At 47.0% G+C, this 26,735-nt stretch overlaps 1 protein-coding gene across 1 annotated transcript; it reads right to left on the reverse strand.

The window, feature by feature from the left end:
- Positions 1-1,621: 1,621 nt before the first annotated feature.
- Positions 1,622-19,402, reverse strand: LOC129334114 (lymphocyte antigen 6E-like). The gene is made up of 3 exons (XM_054986067.1): positions 19,272-19,402; positions 6,113-6,232; positions 1,622-2,607 (listed from the first exon to the last, which is right to left on the reverse strand). The coding sequence occupies exons 1-3, from the start codon at positions 19,321-19,323 to the stop codon at positions 2,399-2,401; spliced, it is 381 nt and encodes a 126-aa protein (XP_054842042.1). The 5' UTR covers positions 19,324-19,402; the 3' UTR covers positions 1,622-2,398.
- Between the last annotated feature and the right edge of the window lie 7,333 nt (positions 19,403-26,735).

The following is a 26,735-nucleotide window of genomic DNA, read 5'->3' on the forward strand; positions in this document are numbered from 1 at the left end:
GCTGCTGTTTGAAAGCCACCTCTCTCATTTACAGCCAAGCAAGAGTGTCACGATGTCAGGTCTCAAAGCAAGAAAAAAAAAACGTGAAACCTTACCACGCACAGTCCTTAACAGCACAAATACATCTAATCTTATACAACATAAATAGTAATTTTAATGAAATGTATAGCTTGGGTACAATTCATTGTAGTAGTTATAGCTCATCTGAATTGGTGCTTAGTCTCTGTATTGACCAAGAACCACGTCTTTAAAGTGCTATATGCCAGTAAACCGTTCATATATATATTGCACTATGATGATTTTGTGTCTTTTATATTATTTATAATAAAGTGCCAGCGCTCGGGCTTCAGTCAGAAGAGATAGAAATGGTTACAGTGAGGTTGATTAAAGCGCTAATTCATCCCTGGTTCATTCAGAGCAGAAAAGTCATTTCAATAGTCCACATTCAAACTATTCCTTGAATTGTACATAAGCTGTTACCTAACACAGGCGCTGAATTGTCACACCCATCCCAAAAGGCTAAAGACAGGAATAAATGCCTCTCTCCTTTGATTCTCCAATGGTCTTCCTGCCCTTTTGTCTTCTCCCTCTCTGGATAGATCTGGATTTTTGACAGCAGCTGCCACCACTGCACAAGGATCTTCACTATGTGAATGAAGGCAAGCTGCAGCAGCCATTTTGTTGCTGGCTCCGCCTTTTGTGTCAGCCATTCTATGGCATCCATTTTGTGGCTGCGCCCACCACTCTGTGCCAACGTTCCAAAGGTGTCCACAGGCTCTGTTGTGTATTGGGCTGAGTTAGGCCGGACAAGGCCTCTACTGTATTTAATTGAGCTTCATAATTTGTCGAGGTTCCTAATGCATGCCATTCCCATTGGTTACAATTGCCTGCACTTCACTATCATTGGTTACATTCGCCTGCACATTCATTGGGTACTTTCTGGGGGCAGCAGCCAATCGGTCCTCTCCAATAAAGACCAATCGGTGCCCTACCTGTATAATACATTGTATATAGTTCATGCAAATGATGGCATTCTAAAGTATGTGTTCCTATTGGTTACCAGCTATTCTTGGGGCGGGGTTTATGTGTATTTATCGAGGGCTTCTGTTCTGCTTGTGGGTGAAGTAGTAGGGCCAAGCTACACATGACGAATGACACTTGAACAGCAAGTGTATTTCTCCCTGTTCACTTGCCCTCCACTCAATCCACTTGCCATTCAAGTGTCATTCGTCATGTGTAGCTTGGCCCGTAGTCTGCTGTCGTCTTGTCTGTTCTGGCTTGTAATACAGAACCTTGTTTTGGCTGAAATCACTCTGGGCTGAAACCATTCTGAGCTCCAGGCTCAGTACACAATAGGCTCAAAGAGGTTGGAGACCCCTGATCTAATCTAAAGGCCTTCTGGAATGAAGAGGAGTTCAGTTAGCTCCAGAAGGACAAGAGAACTCCCCTGTTTTGGGCAGCAGCTCCCAAGCTCTACCTTGGATCCTAGCTTGTCCAATTCCTGCAGGACTGTCCATGGACCTCAGCAATGCTGCTCCATCAGAAGTCCCTTAGGACTTCTTGCTTTGAAGCCCCTGGGAGCAATCAGTGGGAAAAGGGAAATAAAGGTCTCACCAAAGGATAGGGTAAGAACAACTTTATTCAAGTTGAAAAAGCACGGTACAACGTTCGTGTCTCCCACATTCAGGTAAAATGTAACAGGCAAAAAAAAAAGGATCAAATCAATGGCTTACAAAAAGAGATCCTACTAAAGATCTTTTCTCCATGACCTGGTAGTGACATCATGCAAGACAGTTTAAGGCTCCTGGAATGTGTGTGTGTGTGTGTTTGTGTGTGTGTTTTTAAGCCCTCTAAAAGGTTTAGGAATGCTTTCACATCGTGTGTTTCTGGGAGTCTGGGCCTCATTTTAGCAAACTATCCTTACCTGGATGAAAAAGAATATGAGGTGCTGTAGCATAGTGGTGAAGGGGCTGGCTGGGCTGTAAATCGGCACTCTGCCAGTTTGAATCCCACGACTGCCATGAGCTCAGCAGGTAGCCCTGGGTAAGCCCCTCCTCTCACCCCAGCTCCCTTGCTATATTGCGGGGATAATAACAACACTGACTTTGTTCACCGCTTTGAGCTGGGCACTAATCTGTCTAGAAGAATGGTAAAGAAGCACAGTTATTATTGACAGCAGCCTCAAGAGGGCAGTGTGGTTCACTCACGCTATAGTTTCCCAAAATTAACCAAAAAAGTATCCCTCTCCTAAAGTGTGATACAAAACACAGAAGGCTGATGTCTGGAAGCAGATACACAACTGGCTGGTGGGGCCAGAGGCAAGAGACTTAAATGCCATTCATGCTCAATCTTTGCCTTCTCTCTGGAGAAGACCAAGCAGATCGGCTAGCGCCTCTTATCACAGCCTGCCTCCAAGGAGGTAAACGAAACTGGCCAGGATCCCGACTGCCAAGATCAGGTAGTTGGTCTTTACACTGGAGGCACCGCTGATGTTGCAAAGGGAAGACGAGCAGCACTTCACGGAGGCAGCCGCTATGCCGATGTCCACTCCCCCCTGGGGGCAAACAGGAATGCAACCTTTGCTGATCGACTGGCTGGAATAACCACCTGGTGGGAAGGAAAGAGAGGGATGAAGCATTTTTCAAGCAGAATGCACAAAAAGCAGTAGCAGACAGAAGGGTTGTTGGCTGCCAACGTGCAAGAAAAGTGTAGGAGGAAAGGCTGGGTACAGGAAGCCTGCAGCAATTTGGGGCAATCACTATTTCCCACGTTCCAATGTGGGGATAATCTGCAGGACCGCTGTCAGTTTGTGCAGTGGAGAATGGATTTGCTCAGAGCCAGATCATGGGATGCCTCTCCCACGCCTCCTTTTCCTGTCAAACTTTAGAGTCAAATTGGTACTTAGAGATGGGCACGAACAGCAACAGGAACAAAAAAAAAAAGCCACAAACAACCCAATCTGCTGTTCGCAAACAAGCTGTTCATGAGCCCCATCCTAAACAAACAGGTGGTCGTTGAAAGCCTTGTTCGTTGCTGTTCATCAAGCCAGACAGTCTGGCACCTGCAATCAATTCCCTTGGCAACTTAGGCAGGGATTGTCTGAACTCTGTCTGAACTCCTGCTGTTGCCCTGGAAACCCCAATCTAAGCCCAATTTAGCTTGATAGGCAGGTCTTCCTTTTAAGCGTGGAGCTCCAAATTTGTTACAAGGGAGCAAAGACCAGGGGGGAGGGGGGCTCTCAGCTCTGGCGGGGGAGAGACAGCTGCTGTTGGCATTTTGATAGAGAGAGTACATTGGAGCTTGAATTTTCTTTGTGTGTGGTGGGATAGGTATCTACCCCTTCAGGTTCCAGGGCTGCTGCCAGGCTCGGGGCCAAGCTATTATTTATTACTGGTGCCTTTCCTGGTGCCTGCTCAGGTCAGGTTTCTGGGAGTGGTGCAGTAGGGATCTTGACTTGTTGACTGGAGGAGAGCCTGCTGGCCCCCACGAACAGCCAACCACGAACATGTTAATGAACAGGGCCATGTTTGTGGTTGTTCGTGAGTCGTGAGTCCCTGTTCATGTTCCGGTTTTTCTGTTCGTGCCCATCTCTAATGGTAGTCTAAGTTACCAGACCACTACGTTATAGAGAAAATCACAGATGGCCTCCTTCAAGCTGAAATATATCCCAGAACAACGGATTTTACAGAAAAATGGCTCCCCTTCATTGAACATATAGCCAAGAACGACATACAACCAAGAAATCCAGTGTACCAAACCATGATGTTATGAACTTTTCAAATCTATGAACATTCATGACTATACATCCTTAGTCGGACCTCGCACCACAACAAATGACGTGCGCAAACAACTTATTTACTCGTTTGGTTCATCAAGATACATCTTATCCTCCTAAACAATCGACAACAAAATAAAGCTTTCAATCTCGTGTTAACATCGAAAGAATCCATGCAGATAACCTGAGCTATTGACTCAACAGACATATAACACAGAAATATCAATATTGTACTTTGCAGCAACTGGTTTTATTGTTATCTTTAATGTTATCGTTTATCTTTAATGTTCATAGATCCGGGAGTTAGTCGTGTTAGTCTGCAGTAGCAAAACAGAAAAGAGTCCAGTAGCACCTTTAAGACTAACCAACTTTACTGTAGCATAAGCTTTCAAGAATCACAGTTCTCTTCGTCTCTTGCATCTGACAAAGAGAACTGTGATTCTCCGAAGCTTATGCTACAGTAAAGTTGGTTAGTCTTAAAGGAGCTACTGGACTCTTTTCTATTTTATCTTTAATGTTATCATTTATAAGAAGTTAAAATCAATTTTAATAAATGTTTTTTTAAAAATTTAAAAACTTTACAGTCTAAGCTCCTTAGGAGGGGTCTTTGGCCACTGGATTGGGACACTCAGCCCAGCCACATACCTATAACGGTAACGTGGGTGTCAGAAGGGAGGTCCAGTTAAGACTTTCTCTATCACTGAAAGTAAGAGAGGTTCATTCGTGAACCTCAAAGTCTGCCAAGCCACCTTTAGCACCATGTCCCTCAGTCTGCCTCTTCCCAGAACTTTGGGACCACTTCATGCAGTCCCAGGGGCACAGAAAGAGTTTGGAGACATCACACAGAATCCCCAAAAAAGAGATCACAAAATTGAGTATTTTTACAAAATTTATATCCCGTCTTTCTGCCTTCTCAAGGGCCGCACCAAGATGGCTAACATATTAAAACATACATAATAAAAATCACATTTAAAAACCATTAAGGTAAAGGTAGTCCCCTGTGCAAGCACCGAGTCATTACTGACCCATGGGGGGACGTCGCATCACGTTTTCTTCGCAGACTTTTTATGGGGTGGTTTGCCATTGCCTTCCCCAGTCATCTACACTTTACCCCCAGGAAACTGGGTACTCATTTTACCAACCTCGGAAGGATGGAAGGCTGAGTCAACCTGGAGCCAGCGACCTGAACCTGGCTTCCGCCGGGATCGAACTCAGGTCGTGAGCAGAGCTTGGGCTGCAGTGCTGCCACTTACCACTCTGCGCCACAGGGCTCTTTCAAAACCAACAAAAAACACATCAAAACAATTCAAACTAAAGCTAAGAAAGACATACAAACAACAATTAAAACACTGGGCAAGAAAGAGGGATCACTGAGTGAATGCCAAACGGAACAAAAAAGTCTTCACTCACTGGTGAAAGATGACAACAGAAGGGAACAGATGAGTCTTCCTGGGGCGTGCAGAGTTCTAAAGTTTTGTTGCCACCACGGAGAGGGCCCTCTCTCAGGCTGCTGCCTGCCTAATCTCAGAAGTTGGAAGCACCCAAAGCAGGGCCAAGGTCTTTCATCTCCCACCCCATAGAAAACTGGGGCTGGAAAAATGGGCCTCCATCTAGAGCTGTTTTATTACTGAATTGTATATTTATTTATGGTTTATAAAGCAAGTTTTATTGTAAATTTTACTACTGATGTTATCTTCTCTGAGCCCATTCACCAGGAGAGCGGATTATAAACCCAATCAATCAATCAAATCAAGATGACCTTAGTGTTTGGGTAGGTTTGCATGGGAGTAGGTGGTCTTTCCAGCGGAACCAAGGTCGGTATTGTCTACTGAGGGCCAAACTACAAGTGCCGCCTGACACAGGTTGGACACTTGTCAGCTTCCCTCAAGTTTTGGCGGGAAATGCAGGCAGCTTGGCGGAATATTGGACAAGTGACAGTTGAAAAGTCCATTGGACAGCAGTCGGAGAGCCAAGCTGCAAGACCAGGACGCCTACATTTCCCATCAAAACTTGAGGGAAGCTGACAAGTGTCCAACCTGTGTCAGGCGGCACTTGTAGTTTGGCCCTCAAACTGGCAGCAGTTCTTCAGGGTCTCAGGCAAAGGTCTTTCACATCACCTATTACCTATTACCTTTCACATCACCTATTAATAGTTATATCTCTGTTACTGTATGTGTCTTTGGTGGGGTGGCGCGCAGGGCACACAGCTCCAAACACAGTTCTCCATGAGCCGCGGAGCGAACACCACTGAACTAGATGCGCCCGTGGTCCAATCCAGCAAAGCAGCTCTTGGGCTCTTCCAAATTGAGAAAGATCGTAACTGGAAAAACCACGTACCGAATCCTCCGCCGACATACGTTGTCGCACAGTAGTTGTCAGAGTCTGAACACCACTGCCATCTCCAGCACCCCCAGTTAGACTCTGCACCATCACACCACCAGCAGACCAGCGAAAAAGCTGCAAAACATTAACACACACCCCAACACACGTTCAATGCACGATGCAATTCAACATAGGTTAAGACTACAGTATTACATCTGGGCCACAAAAATGTGAAGCACAAATACAGGATGAGGGATACACTTCTGGGCAGGGTGGATAAAAATCAATGATTTAAAAAAAAAATCGTTTTTTTTTACATTTAAATAGGATTTTTTTTAATTTAAATTGGATTTTTTTAGGATTTTTTAAATAAAATGCTTTTGGAGGAAATATATTATCATCCAAAGGTTATTCCATCATGAAATAAGGATTAGTTTTTAATTATGTAGCATAAGGCTGTATATGTTTAAATTTTTTGGTAAATAAATCCCATTAATCCATTATGCTCTTCCAGAGGTTTCTGTAAGATTATCGGGCAGTTTCTCTGGCTACAAGATATTATCACAGCTGCTTGGTTTTGCAGTTCTCAAAACTGTGAACTTGTGTCTGCAGAGATCACATGCCTCTTCTTCACAGCAAAAGTGTTATAAAATGAACAGAGTTGAGAAAAACCTTAATCCCATTGTTCTACAGACCCACATACACAGAATCAACCCCTTAAGTGCTAAGTTTCAAAAAGTTCAATGAATAGAAAAAGGTTGTTTGGAGTGGAATACATCTGTACAAGAAGAAACTAAGTGTGAGGAGAGAGGGGCAGGCAGTAAAAATGAAAGTGAAACTGGAGATAATTCACCTCACAATAATTTCAAAATCATCTAGAATGTGCTTCTAATAGTATTAAAAATCAATATTTTTATATAACTGTAAAACTAATATGAACAGTTGTTATTCTAAAAATGAAATCATCTAGTTGTATATTAAGGTTATACCAGCAAGGATGAGCCTTTATGTAGAAAACTATGGTTTAAATCTAGTCTTACTGACTAGTGATTTAAATCCATTTGATTTAAATCAAATCCACCCTGCTTCTGGGTAGTCGTGTATGTGAAAGAGATCTTGGAGTAAGAGTGGACTGTAAACTAGATATGAGCAGTCAGTGTGATGCGGTGGCAAAAAAGGCAAACTCAGTCTTGGGTTGTATCAAAAGGGCCATTGCATCGAAATCGCAGGAGGTCATAGCCCCTCTCTATGGCAAGACTGATAGTTACTCACAGTGGGAGTTTTGGTGAGTCACAGCTCCCTTCTTCAGCTCACTAAAGTGAGCTGTGACTCACGAAAACTGGCACCCTACCACAAATTTTCTTAATCTTATAGGCACAACTGGACTCTTGTTCTTTTCTATTGCTACAGACTAACATGGCTACCCATCTTGATCTATTTCCAGTGGGAGATTTGTTATCTTTACTAGGCTATTATTAGTAACCTTTTAAATCTTTCTCCTCTGTTACAAAATTCATTCATTACATATACTGTATCTAATAGAATTTAACTCAGATGTGTATGAGATAAAGACCAAGAGAGCCAGCTTTTGTAACTATCTGAAGATATAACCCAAAGTTTAGTCGTCTATTAGCTTACAAGAGTGTCAGTTATGTGAGGTTTATATTCTGCAATAAGTAAGATTTTCTGGTCTCTTTGCTATAAGGTGCGCTATTTTAAGTAGCATAACTTCCAGCAAATCCAAAATATCTACTTAACAGCAGGTGTGAAGTGGAAGTTTCAAATTAACTTGCAAATTAATCAGTTTTTTTTAAAAAGAAACTATTACTTTAAATATCCATTAATTGTGCATACCAGAAGGCAAACTGGGCGCCGAAATTCAGGCAAATTCAGCCATCAAGCCACCCAAATTCAGGCATGGAACAGGTTTCTTCCCAAAGGAGCCCCCTCTTTTTTTGTTGTGCAGCAATTTCAGACAATAGGAAATACCACTTTTCCCCCATCCATTGTTTGGAAGCATGAGATAAAGGAACCTTGCTGGGATGACGGAGTAAAAACCGCCACCCGCCAATGCTCCTCCCATCAAGGACACATCTTACAGTTTAATTGTAAAGTGTAACCCGTAAAGAGATTTTAAGCTACTTTCGGTCCTGAATGGGGAGAAAAGCTGGGTATATATCAGTATCTCTCCATATTTAGAAAGAGCTGCTACAGCATACAAGTGGTTGGACTGCAAGTCAGCACTCTGCTGGTTCGAATCCCACTCTTGCCATGAGCTCAGTAGGTGGTCTTGGGTAAGCCACTCTTCTCAACCCCAACTGTATTGTGGGGATAACACCGACTTTGTTCACCACTCTGAGTGGAATCTGTCTAGAAGAGTAGTATACAAGCACGTTGTTGTTTTATTTCAACTTTCCCCCACAGTTCTGGTTTTCCCCTCCAAAAAACAAAAAGGGGGGGAAATGGTTTTTCCGTGACTTCAACATGTCCGGAAATTTTCCATCTCTAAACAGACCAAAACGATATAGTTGAGAGTTTAGCAGAACAATCAAAAGACAACGTCGGCAAATCAAGAGACGTGGGCAAGGCGGAAGATCACACACAAAAAAGCCCCTTTCAATGCAGAAGAAAAATGTGCTGAATCATGTCAGCAGTAAGCAACCTAACCTGTGCTTGAAAACAACCTGCCTAGGGAGTGAGACATGGATTGCCAGGTGGGGAGCAGGTGGAAACCAGCAACCTCCTTCGAATCTGATGCAGAAGGCAACCTTGCTGAAGCAAGTATTCTTTGGTAAAACAAAATTCTCCCCTACAAGCAGCAAGTTAATCCCCCCTTTCTAGGGGTAGAGTACTAGAGGCCTCACATGCCACCTAGCCCCTGCCACCTCAAAGCAAGAAGTCCAACTTCTGCTTGAAGGTCTCCAGTGAAAGTGAAGCCAGCCCAGCCCCTAGATAAAAAAGGTAAAGGTAGTTCCCTGTGCAAGCACCGAGTCATTACTGACTCATGGGGGGATGTCGCATCACGGTATTTTCTTGGCAGACTTTTTGTTACGGGGTGGTTTGCCATTGCCTTCCCCAGTCATCTACACATTACCCCCAGGAAACTGGGTACTCATTTTTCCGACCTCGGAAGGATGGAAGGCTGAGTCAACCTTGAGCCGGCTACCTGAACCCAGCTTCCACCAGGATCGAACTCAGGTCATGAGCAGAGCTTGGGCTGCAATACTGCCGCTTACCACTCTGCGCCACGGGGCTCTTCAGCCCCTAGATAATTAGTTCTAATATCAAACTCTTCATAGGTCTCTTTTGGACAGGCTCTTTAACACAGTATGGCTTTTGAAGACAGATGGGTTCTTTTTAAGGTTGCACACACCTTAATGATAAAGAGCAGTCCTCCTACAATCAGTTAATGCAGGTTTCCCCAAACCTGCTTTCTTCCAAAGTGTGGCTTTTCCCCCAGGGGTGGTGGTACTTTATTTCATCCTTATGAAGTGTGAAACCTTTAAAAAAATCTATTTGCCTGCAGAAGCCAAATCAAGTTACAGACCCAATATGAAAGGGATCTTGCTGTTAGGAAATTCTAATTCTCAACTCAGACAGATCTGTGGATACTTAAATACAGAGACTGGAGCCGTGAACAGACAAGATATATCTTTCTATGAACCTGGAAAAAGCCCCAGCTTTGCAGAAAAATCTTATACTGGGAGATTAAAACACTTCAAATTGATATAAGCAGCAACTGTAGCTTTAAGAAATGAAGGGCCTCAGTGGCCGTTGCTAGGCAACCACAACAGAATTGCCAGGCTTCAAGCCTTGGTTTCTGTCAGTAAAAAGTACTGGAAAGGGCAGGGCACTTTCCAAGGTTTTGGCCTTTGAGGGAGGGCTCATCAGGACCAGGACCACCAGCAACCACCTAGTGACTTCCTAAAAAATGTCTTACAGGAATCACAGAGGCCTAGCTGCTTCCTGCTGTCCAACAGAAGCCACCCCACAACAGTCTGTGTGGTGTAGTGGTTAGAGTTTCAAACCAGGATCTGGGAGACCATGTTTGAATCCCTGCTCTGTTATGGCAGCTCACTGGGTGACCTTGGGCCAGTTGTACTCTCTCAGTCTAACCCACCTAACAGGGTTGTGAAATAAAGTGGAGGAGAAAATGATATAAGCTGCTTTGGGTCTCCACTGAAGAGAAAGGGAGGGCATAAATGAAGTTAAAAAAATGTAGCTGAAAATGAGGGCAGAAGGAAAGAAGGAAGCAGGGAAAGTGAGGACATAGGCGTTTCGAGGAGGAGAGAAAGAGGAAATTGTGAGGGGAGGGGGACAGAAGGAACAGCAATGTGCCTCTGCACGTCTTTGTGGGTTCCCCATCACAAACCTGGGCCTGGCAGTTGCTGCCACCCAACTGGACCATAGTTTTCCTTGATTTAGCCTGCAAAGAGGGGAGGGAAATTGAAAATGGGTCGGGGGTGTGTGTAAAGGCAGCTTCTCTGGTGGGAGGAAAGGGGGAGAGGCTGTGAAGTCTTTTAGGGAAAGGAAAGCAGAAATAGTGGGTGGGGGGTGAGATGTCCCTCACAAGTCCTCGTGGGTCCCCTGCTTGTTCCTCCTAGCGGTCCACAGAAATCTACTCTCCTGTGCCTCAGATCTATTCTTGCCTCTCTGGAACACTAAAGGGCAAGGCCTGGCCCTCTTCTTCATAGCACCCTATCAGGTATGTGGAGCGAATGATCATGCCCGTCCCCTATTTTGTCGCAGGACCTGCTTAGCAAACAACTGGTTTTTTGCCATCCACTTTGGAAATGTGGGCAGCCGAGAAACCCCTGTTCTTCCTAGCATGGAGAGGGGGAAGAGCCCCTCTTCTCTTAGATGCAACAAAAGCTATCTTCTGCTACTCTTCTGAAAATCGGCAACGGCCTATCTTGGAAAACAGCAGTACTAACTGAGACCTCACTGGAAAGTGCCTGCCTTCCCTACCCCAAACATACCAAGAGATAGTTGGAGGAGAAAGAAGCTGCCCTGTAAGACAGACATTTGAAAGGAGCAAAGGGCTGAAATGAGAACAGCAGGAGCCGCCCCGGCTCAAGAGACAGTTTCCTGGTGGGTAGCCACGTTCACTTGCAACACCAAAATGTAACAGGCGCTGGCAGTATGTGAAAGACTTAACAAAATATACTTCCACATATTAATTTTTTTAGATTTCTATACTATCTCCAGAGTTCTTGAATGCTCTGAGGCAGCTTACAATTAAAACACCAAATCATCAACATAAAAACAACAAGTCGTTAAGCTTTTGCAAGTCAGAGATCACTTCCTCAGATGCACAGGAGGGTAAATCCAGGTCCGATTTATACACACAACGGAAAGGGGAGGGAAAGGGCCGGGATGCAGAAACGTCATCTCTCTGGGCTGCTGTGAGAAGACTGGGTGATCCAATGCAGCAACGTGATCCAGAAGTCAGGCAGGTAAAAAGCATTCTGGAAGCGCTGTCGGTTAGGTCCCACAGGTTTCCTGCACAAACAGAGACACATCTCTCCGGCTAAAGAAGCCTTCCTGCCCATGCAAGATGCTTCTTCTGCCACAGGAATGCATCTCTGCTAGCAGAACTGAGAGATGCAGATTAAGAATTCCAATGGGCTGAGTCACATCCAACAGACAACATGAACTCTGAACAGCCTCAAGTAATTTTTTTCACTTTGGGAAATTTGCCTAGGAAATACCTTTGGAACCAAAGGGGGTTTCCTCCGCATTTGCTCAGCTATAACGCAGCAGTATAAAAGGTGTTTCTCTTCGAGTCTCTACACGAGACATCTGACATGTGAAGAACACGTGTCGGGAGAGGCAGTGGTAGCTGAAAAGGGTAGTTTAAAAAGACAGAGCCAGCGGCAGGGCAAAGGCTTTACTATATGCTAGAGCTGTGTGAAGGGGCTGTGAAATGCCAGAAGGGAAGCTTCAGCCCATTATAACCTCTCTAGCTCCAAGCCCGGCTCTGGAAGGCAGCTCCAGCCCATTTCTGTTCCTGGCTGCCCTCTGGTTGCCATCCCACACAGTTATAAACTGGTGGGAGTGAAACTGACAGAGCCTTTGGGGAGGGGAAGATGAAATTAACAAATCCTCTGAGGAGTGATCTTCGCCAGCTCTGTCTTTTTAAACTACGCTTCCCAGCTAACATTGCCTCTCCCTACACTTGGAGGTGTCTCCTGTAGAGAGACTCTTAAACTGTTCAGTTTCTCCCTTATCAATAAAGCAATTAAAGGCAGAACAGCCTGGATGGAAAAGTCAGGGCTACCCCCACAGGCAGCACCAATCAATCTGCATTTTGCAAACAAGCTTCTTTCTTCCTTCAAGGGTCACTCTGTTATTTTCTTTGTTAACAAACAAAGCCAGCAGACTCCCTCTACCTTTCCCAGCTGGACATGGCTCCAAAGAGTAACCAAGCCCCAGCATTCCCTTCCCTCTGATTAGTCTGTTTCCAGGGAGGATTCAGATGTGCAATTGGCACCAATCTTATGGAAGAGCCACCGAGGAGGCCATTTTCCCAAGACGACAACCCCTCCCCCGCCAGAAGTCTGGGGCTAGATGATGCCATAGGATAATAGGGGGGGGGAGCACTGCTCCCAGCCCTTGCCAACCCAGAGGACAAGGAAAGCAGAATGGAGACTCCGTATGAAAGCAAGGAAATTCAAGCCAGATAAAATACTATAGGGCTGGGGGGGGGGGAGAGGGAGGGAGAGAGAGAGAGAGAGAGTCCAGTGTCCCAAGAGGAAACTTGCTATCCCGCCTGCAGGCTAGTTTGCTTCCTGAGATCACTGTAAATTCCAGAATGACAGGACTCAATGTCTGTTGAGACATCAGCAAACATACTTAATGCCTTCCCAAAATAATACTTAACCCATCAGGTGATGCAATTAAGCCTCTTTTCTGAGTTAACTTCCTGTATGTCCTCCGGGAAGCGCATGTTTCAGCCCCTGAAATGATCACAACCCCCCACCCAGGTAGGAAGCCAACCATTAATGTCTAGAATTTCCAAATTCAAAAAGAGTCCAGTAGCACCTTTAAGACTAACCAATTTTATTGTAGCATAAGCTTTCGAGAATCACGTTCTCTTCGTCAGATGCATGGAGGGTAAGAAGGAAACTGGCCAAATATAGAGGAGGAGAGGGAGGGGAGGGGGGAGGAGGAGAGGGGGGATGTAAACAACTCCTTTGGTATGGAGATGTAGACGGCTCCTTTTGGTGTGGGGATCAGTTTGCTTGTGTAAAGGTTCAAAGGAGTTTGCCGTGTTAGTCAGTAGTAGCAAAATCAAAGAGAGTTCAGCAGCAGCACCTAGACTATCCAATTCCACTGCAGCACAAGCCTTCGATAACCACAGCCCTCCCCGCCAGATTTGGAGGACCACGGTTCTCTTTGTCAGATGCATCTGGCGGGGAGGGCTGTGGTTATCGAAGGCTTGTGCTGCAACAACAACAACAACAACAACATTCGATTTATGTACCGCCCTTCAGGACAACTTAATGCCCGCTCAGAGTGGTTTACAAAGTGTTATTATTACTCCACAACAATCACCCTGTGAGGAGGGTGGGGCTGAGAGAGCTCCAGAGAACTGTGACTCGCCCAAGGTCACCCAGCTGGCTTCAAGTGGAGGAGTGGGGAATCAAACCCGGCTCTCCAGATTAGAGTCCCATGCTCTTAACCACTACACCAAACTGTGGAATTGGATAGTCTAGGTGCTGCTGCTGAACTCGTTTTGATTTTGCTACTACAGACTAACACGGCAAACTCCTTTGAACCTTTACACAAGCAAACTGATCCCCACCAAAAAGAGCTGTCTGCATCTCCATATCAAAGGAGTTGTTTACATCCCCCTCTCCCCCTCCCCCCTCCCCCTCCCCTCCTCTATATTTGACCAGTTTCCTTCTGCCCTCCATGCATCTGACGAAGAGAACGTGATTCTCGAAAGCTTATGCTACAATAAAATTAGTTAGTCTTAAAGGTGCTACTGGACTCTTTTTGATTTTGCTACTACAGACTAACACGGCTAACTCCTCTGGATCGAATTTTCAAGAGGTGGTAGATTTCCCTTCAGACCAGCCTTGAAGATAAGACACACAATGCAAGATACGTGAAGTATGACTCAATCCCCCACACGTTTCTCTTATCTTCTCCTTCACCCTCTCTTTGGAACTCCCTGCCACTTGAAACGACAGTAAAAATAGCAAGAATCCAGTTGCGCCTATAAGGCTAACATAATTTGTGGTAGGGTGTGAGCTTTCATGAGTCACAGCTCCCTTCTTCAGATATTTTTCAAGTATCTGAAGTGAGCTGTGACTCACAAAAGCTAACACCCTACCACAAATTTTGTTAGTCTTGTAGGTGCTACTGGACTCTTGTCTTTTCTACTGCTACAGACAGGCTGGCTAGCTAACTACCTACATCTTGGACTCCCCAGGACTCCCTGCACTGTCTTCCATTCTCCTGCCCTTTTTCACTTCCCAAGTCAAGCACGCACACAACTGTCTCCCGGACTAGCTGCAGACATCTTAATTGCTAAAGATCCTAGGAAATGTTTGATTGGGACTTTCCAACATTAATTTGCTAATGATTTTTATCTAAGCCTGATAAAACTAAGTTGGTTCTTGTATATCACATTCAGTTTTTTAAAGGGATTGAATCTGAAAGCAGTTTGCGAAGACTGCTTTGCTAAAATAGCTAATTCTAGCTCTCCCAGGTCACAGGACCAAATGTGCGCTGGGAGTTCCATGTTGAAAGCTCTCATCAGTTCTTGGTTTTTTAATCTAAATTTTTGGGCATACAGAGGCCCAATTCAGAGTGGGGGGGGGTGCAGGGAGAGAGGACCAAAGCTATGTGAAAGAAATCCTGCCCTTGAGTCATAGTTGACTTATGGTGACCCCTGGTGGGGTTTTCGTGGCAAGAGACTCACAGAGGTGGTTAGCCATTGCCTGCCTCCCCAACACTGGCCTTCGTTGGAGGCCTCCCATGCAATTACTGGAAGCTTATGAGAGCATCGTGCTTACCTGGGCTACTCAGGCCAGGGCGCCATGTTAGCTCAGGGGAAGGAAGCTGCTGAAGTTAGCAAACGGAACGTGAAACAAGGAACCTTTCTCTCTCTCTTCTCAGCTATAAGAACCCATGTTGCCCCCACTCACCCATTAAGGCAGTAGAAAGGGCAGTAGATCCAGGACTGACAAAAATAAATACTGTTTTCTCAAAACAGCATGGCTGATGGAATTCATTGCCACAAAACGAGGTGCCGGCCACTAGCTTTTAGAAGACTTTAAAAGGAGAGCAGGAAGAAGAGAGATCAAAGGACACATTCGTCCCGCCTTTCCAAAATCGCCCAAGTTGGCAAAGCAGGCAAGTTTTATTTAGAATGCTCAGACGCCCCCATTGGTTTGGAACCCTGGAGGGTTGGACACGTGGCGCCGCCTTCTCCCATCCAGGTCAATATTGTCTACTCTGTCCCTGAATGAAGGACGGGGCCATGTTGGGAACTGCCTAACCGCTACACTGCATGGCTCACCATTGCTTTGGAGCAGAACCACAAGTGACAAAAGGCACAGGTTGGACACTTGTCAGCTTCCCTCAAGTTTTGATGGGAAATGTAGGCAGCTTGGCGGAATGTTGGACAAGTGACAGTTGAAAAGTCCATTGGACAGCAGTCAGAGAGCCAAGCTGCGAGACCAGGATGCCTACATTTCCCATCAAAACTTGAGGGAAGCTGACAAGTGTCCAATCTGTGCCTTTTGTCACTTGTAGTTCTGCTCTCATTCAATGCAAGCAAGACGAAGCAAGCTTACAAAAAATGGAGAGCAAAGTCTTCATTTTTATACAGTTTAACAACGGGGGGGGGGGGGGGCGCATTGATCGGAGCCATTAAGTTGCAAATTGTGCCCTTCCTCTGCTATCAATACTTTTCTCCCAAGGAGGTGACAAACCAGCCCCATCTTGCATACCATCAAGAGGTAAGGAATAACAAAAGGAGGGACCATCTCCTGTTGTGAAGGACTGTCCCCTGTAGTAAAGGCGAGGTCACTTAAGGTCCAAGCATCTAAGGGTGTAGCAAGATCAGCGTAGCCAATCTGGGCTCACCTGCAAGTCTTTGCTACAAAACAACTAACTACATTTGCTAAAGAACTACATTTCTACATGATAACATTATCCTAACACTCTATTTCTCTAACACTACTCAGGGCCAAGCTACACACGACGAATGACACTTGAACGGCAAGTGGATTGAGTGGAGGGCAAGTGAACAGGGAGAAATACACTTGCCATTCAAGTGTCATTCATCACGTGTAGCTTGGCCCTCAGTTACCGGGTTCAACTCAAGGTTTTCGCTATCACATGCAATGCCCTGCATGGTGTTGGCCCGTCATATCTGCCAGACCTCCTCTCCCCCTACACACTGGCAAGGCAGCTTTCCTCATTTTCTCTGCCTGGCAGTGTTTTCCTGGCGTTTTTCTGAGACGCTCTGTAAATGGAGATGTCAAAATTGAGGCTGAAGCCTCCTGCATACAAATCATGTGTTTGCTCCCACACTGGACTGGAAAGCAGGTTGCAAAAGACAGGACATTTTGAGCAGAAGCACAGTCAAGGAGGGCAGAAGGGACGAGTCATTCCACCCCTCTTCAGTGCTCCGTTCCGCCATGCCAGGCCCTGAAGTAGCTTTCCATTTAAAAAAAAATGAAAACGGAGAAATGTGCATGTGACTGACCACTGCGCACACTTGGAGTAAACCATCTGAATCGACTTTATTTCAGTTCCCATGGCGTCAGAGAAGACCAAAGGTTGTTAACACCCTCACTCCCCCTTCCCCCCCACCAGTGGTTATTTGTGAACTTCCTTTAAGGGTGCCTGCCAAGATCTCAATTCTTTTCTTTTAAACGCCACACTTGTTTTCCGACGGTCTTTAGAAAATCCAGGGCACTTCCTGGCAGGGGCTTTCAAACAGCTTTGCCGAGAAGTCCCGGGAGTTCTTTAGAAGCTTTCCCTAGTTCCACATTAACAAACTGCCATAGCATAGTGGTTAAGCAAGATTTCGGTCCAGGAGCATCTGAGACCAGATTTCCAGGGGGCGAGCTTTCAACAGTCAAAGCTCCCTTAGTGGCTACCCACCTGAAACTATCTTCATAGTGGTTAAGTAGCTGTGCTATGAATCAGCACTCTGCTGGTTGGAATCCCACTTCTGCCATGAGCTCAGCAGGTGGCCTTGGATAAGCCACTCCTCTCAGCCCAGCTCCCCAGCTGAATTGTGGAGATAATTACAACCCTGATTTTGTTTACCACTCTGAGCGGGGCACTGATCAGTCCAGAAGGGCGGAATAGAAGCACACTGTTATTACTATTAAACTGGCTGCCTGGAAAAAGATGCTAAAGCCATGACTCCAATGCACAGTCACATGGGCACATCTGGGGCAGGCCATTGTGCTCAGCTGAGGCCCAGAAGGGCTAACCTGGACAGCACAGGAACCAAGGGTGCACCCTAGATCTTGATCCCGACCACATGGTCCTCTGATGGATCATGGGGCAGGCACGCAAGGGTCCCACAGCAGAGGAGTTAACGAAAAAAGAGGTTTCTCTGAAGTTGGAAAACTGCTCCAGAAAAAAGGGGACAGGCCTTATACCTTCAAGAACTGCATCGAAGGAAGAGATCCAGAGGAGTCAGCCATGTTAGTCTGTAGTAGCAAAATCAAAAAGAGTCCAGTAGCACCTTTAAGACTAACCAACTTTACTGTAGCATAAGCTTTCGAGAAGCACCGTTCTCTTCGTCAGAGGCATCGTCAGCTTTCGAGAACCACAGCTCTCTTCGTCAGATCTGATGAGGAGAGCTGTGGTTCTCAAAAGCTGACAATGCCTCTGATGAAGAGAACTGTGGTTCTGGAAAGCTTATGCTACAGTAAAGTTGGTTAGTCTTAAAAGGTGCTACTGGACTCCTTTCGATCGAAGGAAGAATTATGCTGGAATCTGGTGCTCCCACCCCAATTAACATTTGCCAAAGTTTGCTTGTCTGTGAAGGTTTGTAGCAGAAAGTACCTTCCCCCTTCTCACAACGCCTGCCCCAGGGTGTTTCTCCAGGCTCAGGCTGGCCTCCCAAATGTGTCAGGGGAGCCGGTCCATCTCGGCAAGGCTCCCTTCTGCCATTTGGGAGAGCCTTTTCTTCTTCAGGATGCCTCCTTCCCTGCTGAATGAAGGTACCTGCAGGTGGGGAGTTCTGTTGACTTGCAGTAGGAGAGCAACATTTGGCTCTAGCAGCCCCTTAAAAGACCAACCGGATTTCCAAGGTATGAGCTTTTGAGAATCAGCGCCGACGAAGCGAGTTTTGCCTCTCGAAAGCTCCTACCCTGGGAATCTAGTTGGTCCTTAGGGTGCTTCTGGACCCAAATCTTGCTTAATGGGAGTTGGAAGCAGCCTGCAGGGGAAACAGAGGGGCCTTGCAGCTTTGCCCAGGCCTTCTCCTTCCCCCGTTCCCCACTCAGAGGCCCCAGGAGAACACGGCTGGATCTAAACCAGCAGAAAGGAAACAAGCCTATAAATCAGATGGGTGGACGGATAGCTCTCAAGCCATAGCCGACGTTTGGTAAGATTTAGATTAGATTAGATTAGATTAGATTAGATTAGATTAGATTAGATTAGATAGATAGATAGATAGATAGATAGATAGATAGATAGATAGATAGATAGATAGATAGATAGATAGATAGATAGATAGATAGATAGATAGATATCGTCAAATGCCCCACCACGGCCTCGACGCTAGGGTAGCCAGCCCTGGGTCGGGAAATTCCTGGAGATTGGGGGGGACGGAGGCAGGGTTTGGGGAGGCCCTGCAAAGCGGCCGTTTTCTCCAGGGGGAGCTGATCGTCGTCGCCTGGAGATCAGCTGTAACGCCGGGTGCTCTCCAGCCGCCACCTGTAGGTTGGCAGCCGCCCGCTCCCGAGGCGCATCATCGACTCTGCGAGGGCCAAAGGCGCCCGATCTGCGCCACCGAGGGTAGGTCTACTCGGAAGCAAGCCCTGGCTGCCCTCCCCGGGATTGCACGCCAAGCCCCCCCCCCCCCCCAGCAGCAGCAGCAGCGGCAGCAGCGCCGGGCCGAGGCGGCGCAGGAGCTCCCCTCCCGGCCGGGGCGCAGGCCCCGCCGCCGCCGGCCCGGCCCCCCGCTCACCTCCCTGCGCGCCCAGCAGCGCGGCCAGCACCAGCGCCGCAGCCGCCTTCATCGCCGCAGCCTCGTCGGGGCGCCTCTGCGCCGCCCGGCCCAGCCCAGCCCAGCCCAGCCCAGGCGCGCCGGCCCGGGGGCGGCTCCGAGGCGGGCGCGGGAAGCGCCTCCCCCTCGCGCGCCCCCTCCAGGCTCGCTTTCGTTTCTCGCGGCGGACTCGCCTGGCCGGGAAAGGGAAAGGGAAAGGGAAAGGAAGCGGGCAGGGGGCGGAGGCCGGCGGCTCCCTCGAGGAGGCCCCTCGCCCCAGGCCCGGAGGGGGGATGAGGCGGCTGGGCTCCCTCGCCGGCCCTTCCCGCCCCGCTGCGGGGCTTTGGAGGCCCCGGAGAGTGGAAACGGACGCGTGGAGCGGCCTTCTCCTGAATGAGCCCCTCAGGCCCTCCAGGTCGAGACTGGCCTCTCTGGGGCTCTCCGCTGAGCCCCGGCCCCTCCCGGGATGAGGAAGGCTGGGGCTCGCTAACCACTGCACCGCACGTCCCCATTGGTTTGGAACCCTGGAGGGTTGAAACGGACACGTGGCGCCGCCTTCTCCCATCCAGGTCAATGTTGCCTGCTCTGTCCCTGAATGAAGGACGGGGCCATGTTGGGAACTGCCTAACCGCTACACTGCATGGCTCACCATTGCTTTGGAGCAGAACCACAAGTGACAAAAGGCACAGGTTGGACACTTGTCAGCTTCCCTCAAGTTTTGATGGGAAATGTAGGCAGCTTGGCGGAATGTTGGACAAGTGACAGTTGAAAAGTCCACTGGACAGCAGTCAGAGAGCCAAGCTGCGAGACCAGGATGCCTACATTTCCCATCAAAACTTGAGGGAAGCTGACAAGTGTCCAATCTGTGCCTTTTGTCACTTGTGGTTCTGCTCTTGGACGCAGTGGAGTTAAAATGGACACGTGGAGCTGCCTTCTCCCGTCAAGGTCAATATTGCCTATCTGTGGCTCTCCACTGAGCCACAGCCCCTCCCTGAATGAAGAAAGGTGGGGCCATGTGAATTCACTAACCACTGCACCACACTTCACCATTGGTTTGGAACCCTGGAGGGTTGAAATGGACAGGTGGAGCTGCCTGCTACTGAATGAGACCCTCGGGCAGAGGCTCTTCCATTAAGCCACAGCCCCTCCCTGAATAAGGAAGGATGGGGCCATGTTCTGAACCCACTAACCACGACATCTCAGGGCCCACCATTGGTTTGAAACACTGGAGAGTTAAAATGGACACATGGAGCTGCCTTATATGGAATCAGAGGCTGAGGCCTCAGGGCATCTAGGTCCACATTGTCTACTCAGACAGGCAGTTGCTTTCCCAAGTTCTCATGTGGAGGTCTTTCTCATCACCCGCTCTCTGGTCTTTGAACCTGGGATCTTTGCATGCCAAGCAGATACTCTCCCACTGAGCCCCAGCCCCTCTCTGAATGAGGAAGGCTGGGGCCATGTTGTGAACCCACTAACCACTCCACTGCAGTTCACCATTGGTTTGGGACACTGGAGGGTTCAAATGGACACGTGGAGCTGCCTGCTACTGAATGAGACCCTCAGGTCCTTTTAACTGGAGATGCCGGGGATTGAACCTGGGACCTTCTCCATGCCAAGAAGATGCTCTGCCACTGAGCCACAGACCCTCCCTAAGTGAGGAAGGATGGGGCCATGTTGTGAACTCGCTAACCACTACACTGCATGGCTCACCACTGCTTTCAAAGCATTGGAAAGTTCAAATGGACACATGGAGCTGCCTCCTAATGAATGAGACCCTCAAGCCATCAAGGTCAATATTGCCTGCTCTGACTGGCAGCTGCTCTTCAAGGTCTCAGGCGGAGGTCTTTCACATCATCTACCACCTGGGTCTTGAACCTGCGACCTTCTGCATGCCAATCAGAGGCTCTTCCGCTGAGCAAAATCTCTTCCCTGAACAATCCACATGAAGCTGCCTTAGACTGGATCAGACCCTCCGTCCATCAGGGTCTACTCAGACTGGCAGCTGGGCTCCAGGGTCTCAGGCAGAGGTCTTTCATAGCCCCTATGATCTAATCCTTTCGGTTTGGAAACACTGGAGTGTTAAAATGAACACAGGATTGTTTTGAAGATAAAACAGGACAGCTTTTTGCAGAAAAGGTACAGATTTTTAATTTTTTTTTAAATTAAAATTACATAACAAAACAGCAAAGTAACAATACAATAGCTATACACAATGAACGAGGGGGAAAGGACAAGTAAATTTATTTATTTATATTTCGCCTTTCTCACTGAGACTCAAGGCAGATTACATAGTGTGAAATTAGTACAATTAGTGGCAAGGACAAGGGCAGGCATTTCCATACAGTGTCAAGAACATTTCCATAAACAATGTCATGGGATAAAAGAATAAAAGTTTACAAAGATATAGTTTTAGCAAGGATCCAGTATGGGGTTGAGGAATTGCTGAAACAGAACATAAATAGATTCAATCAAACCCAGCGGTTTATCATGAACACCGTAGCATCTTTCTAATATACCCCCTCAAGATAAACCAATTTATACAGACTTTACCAGGGCTCTTTTCTGGGAAAAGAGGTGGTGGAACTTAGTGGGTTGCCCTTGGAGAAAATGGTCACATGGCTGGTGGCCCCACCCCCTGATCTCCAGACAGAGGTGAGTTTAGATTGCCCTCCGCGCCGCCGAGCGGCGCGGAGGGCAATCTCAACTCCCCTCTGTCTGGAGATCAGGGGGCGGGGCCACCAGCCATGTGACCATTTTCAAGAGGTTTCGGAACTCCGTTCCACCAGGTGCCAGCTGAAAAAAAGCCCTGGACTTTACTATGTCGCGTAACTTAGTTCAGCAATAGCTCCTTGAATCTTTGGTGCTGAAGCAGATTTTCACTTGAAGCCAAAAAATCCAATATTGGAGACGATGTTAAAATATGTTGGTTCCATCCTCCAGTTGCTTTGTACTCCAGCCGCTATCTTTGCCATAAGCATTTGTTCCCAAAGTTTCAAATACCACAGGTCTAATGAAGGAGGATTGTTCTCCTTCCATTTTGGTGCCATTGCCAATTTTGCACATGCTCACATGATTGTCACCAGGTCCCGTTTTGCCTTCCAAGATGAAGGATCTGTCCATAAATGCAAGAGGAGAAAAAGTACAGATTTAGGCAGTTTCTCTGCTTCAGAGAACAGGAGATTTTTGTCTTGTGAGTGAAGTTGCCAACTGCTGCGTCCTCTTCTTGTGCCTTTAGCACAGGGCTGCTCAGCAAGTGGAGCTTTTTCCAGCACAGAGCGCATTTTTGCCCAATCAGATGCAGAGCATTTCCTCTGGAGAGGCATATATGCCTTCATGTGCCAACAATGCCCCTCTGCTTTGTACATAGGACAAACCAGCCAACCTCTGTGCAAAAGAATAAATGGACACAAATCTGACGTTAAAAATGGCAACATCCGGAAACCAGTGGGAGAACACTTCAATCTACCGGGTCATTCCATCAAAGACTTAAAGGACACCATAGTTCAACAGAAACCTTTCAAAAACAAAATCCAACAGGAAGCTGCTGAATTGGAATTCATATGTAAATTTGACTCAGTCAGACTTGGATTGAATAGAGACTATGAATGGTTATCTCATTACCAAAAGTAACTGCATTCTGTTCAGATTCTGCCATGGAGGAGAGGGGTCACACCCAGCCTGGATTGTGCACACCACCTCATTCATAACTTTTGTAACTGATTCGCATCTACTCCCTTCTCTCAGCACCTGTATATCTCTGGCCGGTTTCTTCATACCCTCCATGCATCTGATGAAGAGAGATGTGGTTCTCAAAAGCTGACAGTGCATCTGACAAAGACAGCTGTGGTTCTCAAAAGCTTATGCTACAATAAAGTTGGTTAGTCTTAAAGGTGCTACTGGACTCTTGGCTATTTTGCTACTGCAGATTAACACGGCTAACTCCTCTGGATCTGGAGTTGCAGGATCAGCGGGATTTGTCCTGCAGAGGGCCACGGGATTCTCTTCTCTTGCCCAGGCTCCTTAATAAATAAGATGAGGCCACTGAATGAAATGGTTGGGACCTGTAGATGATGCTCAGCTCTGTATTTCATTATCTGGGCTTCCAGATGTGTCCTCCTTGGTTCTGAACTGATGCTTTGAGGCCACGGTTCATTAGCTAAGTCGGAAGAAGCTGAAGCTGACTCCAGACAAGACAGAGGTGCAGCTGGTTGGGAAGGCTGATGTCCTAGAGCAGGGATGGCCAAGCTGCGGCTCTGGAGCCACATGTGGCTCTTCTAGATATATTGTGTGGCTCCCAGAGGTCTTTGAGTACGCCGTGACCATACATTTTATTTTAGTCTAGTTTATTTCCCTCCCTCCCTTTCCTCCCTTTCCTCCTTTCTTTCCATGTCCCTCCCTCCCTTTCCTCCTTTCTTTCCATGTCTTTCCCTCCCTTTCCCTTTTTTCCTTCCTTCCTTCTTTCTTTCCTTCCATGTCTTTCATATTTTCAATAAAAATGTTGGGGTTGCCAGGTCTGACTCAGAAAATATCACTTTTGTGATGTCACTTTCAAATCAAAGGTCAGGTGATGGGTCTTCCCAAGCTCCACCCCTTCTGATGATGTCACTTCCAGCATACTGCACCAAAACCCCACCCCTTTCTGTGATGTCACTTTCAGAACACTCCCCCCCAACCCACCTCCTCATCTGAAGTCACTTCAGTGCATCTTGTCTTGCGGCTCTCACACATCTGACATTAAGAGCCAAGCCACAAGTGACGCCTGACACAGGTTGGACACTTGTCAGCTTCCCTCAAGTTTTGATGGGAAATGTAGGCATCCTGGTCTTGCAGCTGTAATGGAGAGCCAAGCCGTAAACCAAGGACGCCTACATTTCCCATCAAAACTTGAGGGAAGCTGACAAGTGTCCAACCTGTGTCAGGCGTCACTTGTGGCTTGGCTCTAATTCTATGTGGCTCTTACATGAAGCAAGTTTGGCCACCCCTGGCATAGTATTTGGTTAAAGAAGTGTGTGTGCTGAAAATCTGCAGACTCTTGATCAGTACATCACTGGTACTCTGAGGTACGGCAAATAGCTACGGCAGAGAAATTTACACATCAACTTAGAGTTGTTAAAGGTAATGTCAGAATGTCAGGTTTTCATGAAACACAGCAAGGCTTCATTTCATATACTAATCAGAACAGTATCCAATACCAGCATTTATCTGAACCCTCCCTTAAACTATGGAAAAGAGATTAGACTCACAGTATATATAGAAATGTTTTGAGAAAAAAAATCCCGTATGTCATTTAAAAAAAATCCTCTCTCTGTTTTATGTTGTGCAAGATAAATGTGAAAAGTCCTCCATTAACAGTTTGATTCAACCTTGCCTGTTTTCTTTTTAGTTTTTTTCCTTTCTCTCTTATTTCTCTTCACTTTCTTATTTAATCCTTTTTTTATTGTGTTATATGCTCCTTTCTTTATTCTTATATGTAATATTGTATGTTATGTATGCGGTTTAGATAGGGGGGTTGTTGTGTTTGAAAAAATTAATAACAATTTTTAAAAGGTGTGTGTGCGCACGCGCGGAAAAATCAGGGGATGGGTTGACAAGAGATGAGCCCCAAGGTTACAGTGTGTCTTCATGCCAAAAGAAATATTGAAAAGATCTGGTGTCATATTGGGGAGTTTGTGTTCACATCTTGTGTCCCTAAACCATCCATGAGAGACTGAGGGCCAAGCTACAAGTGACAAATGACACTTGAACGGCAAGTGTATTTCTCCCTGTTCACTTGCCCTCCACTCAATCCACTTGCCTTTCAAGTGTCATTCATCACTTGTAGCTTGGCCCTGAGATCAGGGCCACGCTACTGGCTGGCGGTGGAAGGTTAATTATTGTCCCCAGCGTGCATTGTTTTCCAGATCAAAACTGGAAAACAACTGCTCCAGTAGAGGAAGGAAACAGCCTCAAATCAACCGCTCACGTCCTGGACTGAGCCTAGGAAACTATTTAAGAATGTAGCCAAAATCCTGAGGGGAAAGTATCAGCTGGCATCCATGCAGGGGAAATATGACATTCTGCTACCACCTTCCAGAATGGGCCTAATAATTATTGCCCTTTTAAAAGATGCTTTTAAAATATTTTATTTGCAGTAATAGCAACCCTCCACCATGTTTTTGTTGGGCGGGGAGGGGGCTAAACCTAGTTCTACAGGTTGAAATTAAATCAAAAGAGTTTTCAGCTAAACATTAGGAAAAACTTCCTAACAGATAGAGCAGTCCCTCAGTGGCACAGGCTTCCTCGGGAGGTGGTGGGCTCTCCTTCTTTGGAGGTTTTAAAGCAGAGGCTACATGGCCATCGGACAGCGATGCTGACTCTGTGACCCTGGGCAGATCATGAGATGGCTCTTACATTAAGCGAGTTTGGCCACCCCGGTTCTAGAGGAACTGGATGCATGTGCCCTAGTTGGAATGGAGCAGGCTTTTGTACAGCTGGTTAGGAACTTGGGGTGCTCACGGGCCCTGCCTTGCTCTTTGAAAAGCAGGTTGGCATGGTGGCCAGGAGCACCTTGTATCAGTTGCATCTGATGCACCAACTCTCACATTACTTAGACGTAACCCATCGGACCACACTGATCCAGGCGTCTGCAGCTTTGTGGTTGGACTACTGCAGTGCGCTGTGTGTTGGGCTGTCCTTGAAGACAACCCAGAAACTGCAGCTGGTCCAAAATGTGGCAGGGGCGAGCCAACGGGAACGTACGTTGCCCATTTGAAATGGCTACATTGCCAGTTGGTTTCTAAATTCAGTTCAAGGAGCTGGTTGTGACCTCTAAAGCCCTTCGTGGCCTGAGTTCCACCCACCTCAAGGACCCTCTCCTCTCATACATTCTCATTTGCCAACTGTGGTCTTCGGGTTGCCACCTCTTGGCTTTTACCCACTCAGCATGGCCCACCTGGCATCGACTGGAGCCCAGGCCTTTGCCGTTACACCCCCTTCTCTGTGGAATGGGCCTCCTGAGGAAGTGATAGACGCCCTCTCGTTGGAGATTTTCAGGTGATGCTGCACGTCTTCCTGGTTTGCCAGGGCTTTCGATGGGGTAAGAGCAGCAGACATCTTTTAAGGGTGGAAGCAGGTGTGGGAGAGGGGTACTTTTCTTTGATTTTAACTTGTAATGTTACTGTTCGTAAGCTGCCTTGAGCCAAGAGGAAAGGTGGGGTATAAACATCTTAATAAGTAACCGAATATCACAGCTGGCCCGTGGCCAGAGGTCAGCTACAGGGACCAGTTCATCCTCCCTGTCCTTCTCGAAGACCTTCCTGAAGCATTTGGTGGGCCAGTTTGTGAAAAAGATGCTAAGCTAGCTGGCCCATGGGCCTGATCCCGAACAGCTGCTCCTGCCAGGTTGCCACGTCTCTCAGGGACAAAACTGGGGAGGGGGGGGGGTTACTTCACTTGTGCCTCCTCATG

The sequence above is a fragment of the Eublepharis macularius genome, chromosome 7 (genome assembly GCF_028583425.1).
Source record: "Eublepharis macularius isolate TG4126 chromosome 7, MPM_Emac_v1.0, whole genome shotgun sequence".
Taxonomy (NCBI): domain Eukaryota; kingdom Metazoa; phylum Chordata; class Lepidosauria; order Squamata; family Eublepharidae; genus Eublepharis; species Eublepharis macularius.

Excerpts from the sequence above, each read along its gene's own strand:
- LOC129334114 (XM_054986067.1), bottom strand. The coding sequence starts at position 19,323 with ATGAAGGCGGCTGCGGCGCTGGTGCTGGCCGCGCTGCTGGGCGCGCAG. Across the intron at positions 6,233-19,271 it reads GCTGCTGGGCGCGCAGGGAG|CTTTTTCGCTGGTCTGCTGG; the intron begins GTGAGCGGGGGG and ends AATGTTTTGCAG. Across the intron at positions 2,608-6,112 it reads GTATGTCGGCGGAGGATTCG|GTGGTTATTCCAGCCAGTCG; the intron begins GTACGTGGTTTT and ends CCTTCCCACCAG.